Source organism: Alligator sinensis, unplaced genomic scaffold, assembly GCF_000455745.1.
Source record: "Alligator sinensis unplaced genomic scaffold, ASM45574v1 scaffold678_1, whole genome shotgun sequence".
NCBI lineage: Eukaryota > Metazoa > Chordata > Crocodylia > Alligatoridae > Alligator > Alligator sinensis.
In genome coordinates, this window is record NW_005842006.1 from 386,856 (window position 1) to 394,081 (window position 7,226).

Below are 7,226 nucleotides of genomic sequence, written 5' to 3' on the forward strand. Positions count from 1 at the left end.
GTAACATGACTGTGGATTTTGTTAATCCACACTCAGTAGTTTTGTATGAAAAAGCCTGAAGGAGCTGGTGTGCAGACAGAGCCTGAATATATTCATCCCAAGTTGCTGCTGTGTGCTTTCCTTTAAGTAAAGGATGTAAATAGTATTGTGCATTTTAGATTACTAACTTCAGAGTACTTTGCCATGCCATGTTGGGTTAGCAGCCTTAAACAGTTTGGTGATCTGACCATTGAGTTCAGTAAAACCACCCCTGATTCTCCCTGACACAAGTAAATATCAGAATGAGGTGTCTAGTTTTTGTACGCTGAGTAACTACTGCAACAAAAAAATCAGAATGTAAACACAGAGTCAGCTGCATGGTTTTTACTGAAGCATAACAGAAGTTGGGAAACATGCTTATTATATGTTTTTGATGTATTGTAACAAAGTTTCATTTTTTTTTTATGACCAAAGCAAAAGGCCGGTGTTGGTTCTTCAGAATGATTCTCTCTACTCCCAGAGGCGTCCATACACCAGTGAAGATGAAGCCTGGAAGTCCTTTCTTGAAAATCCCCTTACTGCAGCCACCAAAGCCATGATGAGTATCAATGGTGATGAAGACAGCGCAGCTGCCCTGGGATTGCTCTATGACTATTACAAGGTACTTTGACAGTAGTTGTTTGACTTGTATGAAGAAGTGAAATTCTAACAGCAAATTACATGTAGCTATTTTTGTAGAAGCTTTAAATACAGTGTAATGAGGACATCTTGTTGCACAGTACTAAGGTTTTGTGGTGCTTGTTTTTTTCCTGATAATACCTTTGTTAAGCTCAGATGTCATCTGTTCTGGAGTTTCTGGTAAGAAGCTGGTAGCTTTGCCTAGAGATTCACAATCTGTAGGGTGCAATATTTAAGTTATAAAGAATTAAATGTCTATGTATGTGGAATGGGGACTGAGTTTTTGCTCTTTTTGTACAATCCCTTGTGTGATGGAGCCATAGTTTCTGAATATGGGTCCTAGGTACTACCATAAGACAAATAATATTATAAATATACTTTTAGAAAAATCCCTGTCTAAAAGCTAAGCACCAAATCCTTTGACTGTAAAGGGGAGTTGTGTTGGCAATTCTACGCTTCTGTCGCTGACTGCCTTGTCAAACCACTGTGTACTCAAGTTCTTCCTAAAGACTGGCCCATTTCAGAATGTCCAGAACAGGTGGATTAAACCAAACCAAGCCAGTAACTCCAAGTTCTTCCTCTCTCTGGGCTTTCCTATTATATCTCTGCCATTTAAGGAAGGGATGCAGCAGAAGCAAGAGTTCATTTGCAAAATCCCAGCAGAGATTCTTCATTGGGTGTCTCAAGTGTCTTGAGCTCACTTGTCAATTGTTGACAAGCCAGTAGAAGTATATTACTTGTTAGATGCAAAGTACATGCTTATCATGAAGTATTTAATTAATGTTTCAAGCATTATAATTGTATACAGTCTCTTGGTGTATCGTGTTTTATGATGCTTAACACAGATCTCAGTTTAGCTATTAATGGGTGCATCTACACATGCTATTAAGGCAATGAAATAAACTCTGGTGCAGTCTGTACCAGAGTCAGCTGCTCTCAGGCACAGGATCTGTACATGCGCCTGGGACCGCAACACTTTGAGCCAGGGCAGAGCAGCTTCAGGCTGGCAGGTTGCCTGGGGGAGGTGGGGATCAACCCTAGGTTCCAGGTGGCAGTGGAGGGCAATGGAGAGGCTGGCTGGGGTATGAAGAGGCGAAGTGGCAGGCAGCCCCTGCACTTTAGCAGCCTTGTGCCCTAGCCAGGCCCTGTCATGGTCTACACATGTGTTTTGGCAGAGGAAATTACTCTGCTGTACGTTAGTACTGTTCCCAACAGTACTATATTACAGCAGAGTTAATTAAACTTACTGCGCCCTAATACTGGCGCACACGTAGACCATGACGCTTTACTCAGGAGCTAATTGGTCAACTCCACAGTAAAGTGCATGTGTAGATGCATCCAATGTGTACGACAAAAATGCCACAAAATAATTGATGCAAGTATAGTTACTGTGCCACTTTTCTGTGAGAGATCTCACTCTCCTCCTTAGCAAATCCTTGCCCTTATTTATTTGTGCACTGAAAAAGCCTTCCTTATGAGAAGGATTTTAATCCACAAATCAATTTAAACTTTCAAATCTGAAGAATTATAAGGAGAATTCTGATCGAGGTTTGGAACACAAGGGATTTTAATGAAGTATAAATCATTTTGCCGTTCATGAATATTTTAGTCAAGGTTTCTTCTGTAGACTGGATTAAAAGTTCAGGAGGATAGGTATTCAGAATGTGTATGCACAAATAAAGTCTGTGTAAATGTAAGAGGATTTTATCTGATGGAGAGACTAAGGCAAAGAGGCAGAGTTTGGGCTTCCTGTGTAGTGGGTAGAAAATTTAAAAGGTCAGGGTTTATTTAAAGATACTTAAAGAAGAAACCATCACACCTAAATGCTTAATACAAAATCTTTAACCATATCCTGACTTGTGCTACTAGCAAACCTTATAGAAAAATAAATCTGAATTAAACTATCAAGTTTCAAGAGTTTCAGAAGTGATTAGTGACTTCTTTGGTTGCCCCATCAAGCAGCATCTTGAAGAGGCTTTATTCTCTCTCACTCTCACACACTCACACGAACTTATCTGCTCTTTATCATGTATTAACATAGGCCCCCCAAAACGGAGGCTTCTAAAATCACTACCTTTAAGAAATCTTTCACCAACATTGTTCTAATATGCTTTTCTAGACTATATGCTACAGAAATGCCATGGCAGTTTGAAGGATTTAATTGGAAGCTATTTAAAAAATATACTGTTTCTATAAGGGTTTTGCTGTGAGCCTATAATTACTATTACTGGGGGAAAAATCATTTCCAATATCGCTTAAATAGCTTGCATTTATTTGGGGAAAAGTACAGCATGTGATAGTGCTTATGCAGCAGGTTTCAGTGCTGAAAGGTGTGGAGGTAATTCCTTCTAATGACTCAGTGAATTAGTTTTTAATCATTCAAATGGTGTGCATCAGTGTACCATGACTTGCAGTATGCCTTGGAGTAGCCTGGAACTTAAACATACGAGTTAATAATCAAATAATCAGTAATGTCTCTGGAGGCCCAAACAGAGTGGCAGGTTGAGAGAGTAACCCCTTTTTAAACTTGGAGCACTAGACAGAAATGTCCTATTGACAAGCATCATGAGACTACTGGCAATTTTCTGATGCACATGACAATACACAGCTTTAAAACTCTGCTCAGTTTAGGAATGCTGATAGGATGAGTTCTGCAGGCTGAGATTGTAACTAGGCTTTTTCTTTACTGTAGAAAGTTGCAGTGTAGAGAACTGCAAGGCTTGATTTATGTAATAGATATAGAGTAGGTCATTGCCTCCCTCTTGCCAGGTCAAACCCAGTCTGAATGCTGTAAGTCCTTACCAAGCTGTCTAACCACAGAGTCTGTACTGGAAGAGGGTCACCATGTATATAAGGGTATATTTCTAAAGAGCTAATAAATAATTGTTTGATGCTTTTTATTAAATCATTAGAATCTATTGAGTCAGTAGGCTGCATATCACTGTGGCTTACAATTATCTATAACGCTACTCACTCAATGTGCTTATTGTTGTCAATCATGTTTAATATTCCATAACCTTATAAATACCAATCTACTACATAGTGGGCACATCTCCATGTGATATTAATGCGCAGCAATAAACTCCAGGGCATATTGTGCCAGAGTTTATTGCTCTCAGGTGCTGCATTTGAACGTGCATCCAGGACTGCAGTATGTTGAACTGGGTCAGAGCAGCCCGAGCTGGCAGGGGACCCGGGAGCTCAGCCTGCCAGCCTGGGGCTGCTCCAACACAGCTTAATGTGCTGCAGAAGGGATGGCTGGGGGACAATGATGCTCCAGTGCAGGGCTAGCTGGCAGGCAGCCCCTGCCCTGAAGCACCCTTGTGCCCCAGCCAGCCCCATCAACGTCTATACGTGCGTTTCTGCAGTTTAAAAAAAAAAACCAAAAAAAAAACCAAACCAACAAAAAAAAAACCCCTCTGTAGGATAATACTTGTATTTACAAGTACCAACCTGCAGCATAGTTAATTAGTTTACTCCCTCCTAATAGCACCGCGCGTGTAGAGACTGAGATGTTTACTGCGAAGCTGATTAGGCAACTCGTGTAGACGCGCCCTGTGTGAATCCGTGTGTTACCATTCAGATATCACCTGAGTGCTACTGTTGATTTGCTATGTGACTGGATAAATTGCTCTGGGCCTTCTTTTTGAAGGTGCTGCACACCTGCTGACCTTACCCTGAGTTGTGGGTGCTCAGAACTTCTGAAGAGCAGACTGCCAGCCTTTCTTTGCTTTCCCCATACACAAAGGGAATAATTTCAACTTTACAGAGTACCTTGAACATTGCCTAACGTTTGCATGCTACTGCGTGACTATGAAAGGCCCTTGGAAGGCCAAGTCTTGTGTTACCATTATTAAATGAGCACAGTGATCTCAGCCTGGCTCTTGGGGAAAGTGTCCAAAACAAATCGCCAAAATGGCCTACCTTTTTGCTCTTAGCAGAAAGTTGCAGGTTGGAAGGCTCATGGAAAAACTGACCTCAAAGGACCCTCAAAGTGCATTATTTTTGGGATCCACATAGTAGTGGAGGGAGCAGGCTTAAGTTGACCATATTAAAGCAATTTACAGGTACTAATCAGTGTCTTCAAATAACAGTGCCTCACAAAGTGAGACTCCCTTACCTTGCCAAAATAGAGGGGGAAAGAGCAGATTTTTTTTTGTTTTGATTAGCTAACTTTGTTTTTTGGACAGGAACAATTAAACTTGTTTCCCTATGTGTGATCCATCCAGGTTCCCAGAGAAAGGAGGACTTCAACAGCAAAACCAGATATAGATCACCCTGACCAAGATCATAACAAAAGGTAGGAGGGTCTGTTATTGCATATCTGCCAAAAACCTGTCCCTTGAATGTACAATCCTGATATACTGTGAAGGTTGCTTAAAATGCTATTACCTTTGTGGCAGTATCTGCAGAAGCTCTGCTACAACGTCACAAAGATTTTGGGGCCTGTGGCTGTTCCCAGCAGAACACAGCAAGGCTGGCAGGCAGCCTATCAGCTAAACTGGAGCAGCTGACCTGCAGCACTTGTGCCACAAATGGCAAGTGCATCTATTTTGTTTGGCACGTGGCAGATCTGGTGGGGGGTCAGGGAGAAAGCAGAGCAAGGAATCGAGCAGAGGAAGGGAGTTGAACTGGCAGCTGGAGAGAGGGCAGGACTTTGTGGTGCCCTGGGCCAAAAGGGTTGGCTGCCACAGAGTTAGACTGGAGTTGCCAGGGGTCCTGTGAGAAAAGGCAGTAGGTAGCTGCGCTGTCCCTGGGACTGAACTGTTACTTAGGGCGAAGGCCCTGCCCACTTCTCACCTCCATCCACTTGTGTGAGAGGAGGAGGAACAGTCCAGCAACAGCTTCTCTCTTCCCTCCATACATAGCCTGATCACATCCTCCTCCTATAGGGGAGTCATGAGATGGCTTAATGCTCCTTTCCTTCCCTGTGCTTGCGTAAAGTCGCCCACAAGTGAGCTTTAGTTAGGTTCTGATTTTCATCAGGAATGGGCCCGTGTATGCTAATTGGGGTCCTCCAAGTTCTGTTGTTTGTCCATTTCTAATGATGAGATGAGGACAGAAAGCTCAGCCACGCAGATTTTGGTTTCCTTTGAACCCTGTCAAAAAGAGCAGAGCATGGGGAGCATATACATGTATGCAAACCAATTAGATGAGTCCCTCATGTGGCCTTTGGTGTGTAAATGTTGATGATCTGAGTCTGTGTTCTTAGGGAATTATGGGGTATTAATAATTTATGGCCAGTTAAAAATACAACATAACTCAAAATTAGAGTCCTAGAAGTTAGAGATGGAGGCCCTCATAAATTGTACAGTCCCATTTTCTCCTAAGTAGAATATAGTTGGTTTTCAGTGGTAAGATGACCAGTGTTGAGTTTGTTTTAGCCAAAACCCCAAGAAATGTTGCTAGTTCTTCTTGACCAGAAAAGGGGCCATTAGATGCTATTTATTTTGAGCATTTTTTTTTCCCTTAAAGGAACAGCCTCCCAAACATGACAGAACAATCGCTCATTTCTGCTGGAGAAACCAGAGTTCAGGTTCTGAAAAATGTACCTTTCAATATTGTTCTTCCTCCTCACACTACTCAAATGGGCATGGACAAGAGAGGCCATCAGACAACCCCGGATACCACTGTCACTGTTTCCATTGCAACAATGCCCACGCATTCAATTAAAATGGAAACACAGCCCCATGGCTTTGCCGTGGGTATCCCTCCAGCTGTTTACCACCCTGAACCTCCTGAGCGTGTGGTGGTTTTTGACCGAAATCTTAACCCTGATCAGTTTAGTTCTAGTGCTCAGCCTCAGAACTCCCAAAGGCGCACGCCAGACTCCACCTTCTCAGAGACCTTCAAAGAAGGAGTGCAAGAGGTACAGGAACAGCTGCTTATTTTGTGTGTGTGTGTGTGTGTGTGTGTGTGTGTGTGTGTGTGTCCTCCCTAATCTGTGCAGGGATATCTTGTTCCACTTCCAATTGTTATGTAAGCCTGAAATCTGTCCAGTGGATTAGAAATAGAAGATTTTCCCAGAAAGGTTCATTGGTATAATTTAGCAAATTAAACCTATAGAACATGAAATCATTATCAAAAGCAAATGGCTAATCTTACAAATGATGGACACTTTGACTAAATAATGCATGGAAATAATCGGTCAGAAGCAACCATGAAGTGTGTACCTAGCTGGGGTTTTTTCAAGAGCACTCAGTAGCTCCTTCTCCGGCACCCGAACGAAATAGCCAGGCTTTCCCACATGTTCTGAATAGACTGTTACGACTACTGAAAGCAACATTTTCACCAAGTGTGTGTGGATGATATGTATAATGTCTGTCAGTTGATAAATTTTAGAGGAAAGCTTGATTTAAAAGGTTACCATAAGCTGGCTCAGAGATCGTGTACTTACTTGCTGCAGAGTATCTTTTTGACCTAGGCCCATAAGGAAGTACACTGCACATGCTGGCCACAACTTATTAGTGAGCAATTCCTCAAGCTGTCCATCTAAAGTGTTGTTTTGGCAGCCACTGACTTTGATTCTGTGCTGAGTTAATTATTGGTATTTTCAGGTTTTCTTCCCT

General features: G+C 42.2%; 1 protein-coding gene across 1 annotated transcript in view; it reads left to right on the forward strand.

Moving 5' to 3' along the window:
• Positions 1–412: 412 nt before the first annotated feature.
• GRHL1 (grainyhead like transcription factor 1) overlaps positions 413–7,226 on the forward strand; it is a 57,510-nt gene continuing 50,696 nt past the window's right edge. Inside the window, 4 exon segments of the mRNA XM_025201850.1 lie at positions 413–640; positions 4,887–4,957; positions 6,133–6,526; positions 7,215–7,224. Of these exon segments, the coding sequence (XP_025057635.1) occupies positions 413–640; positions 4,887–4,957; positions 6,133–6,526; positions 7,215–7,224 (703 nt within the window).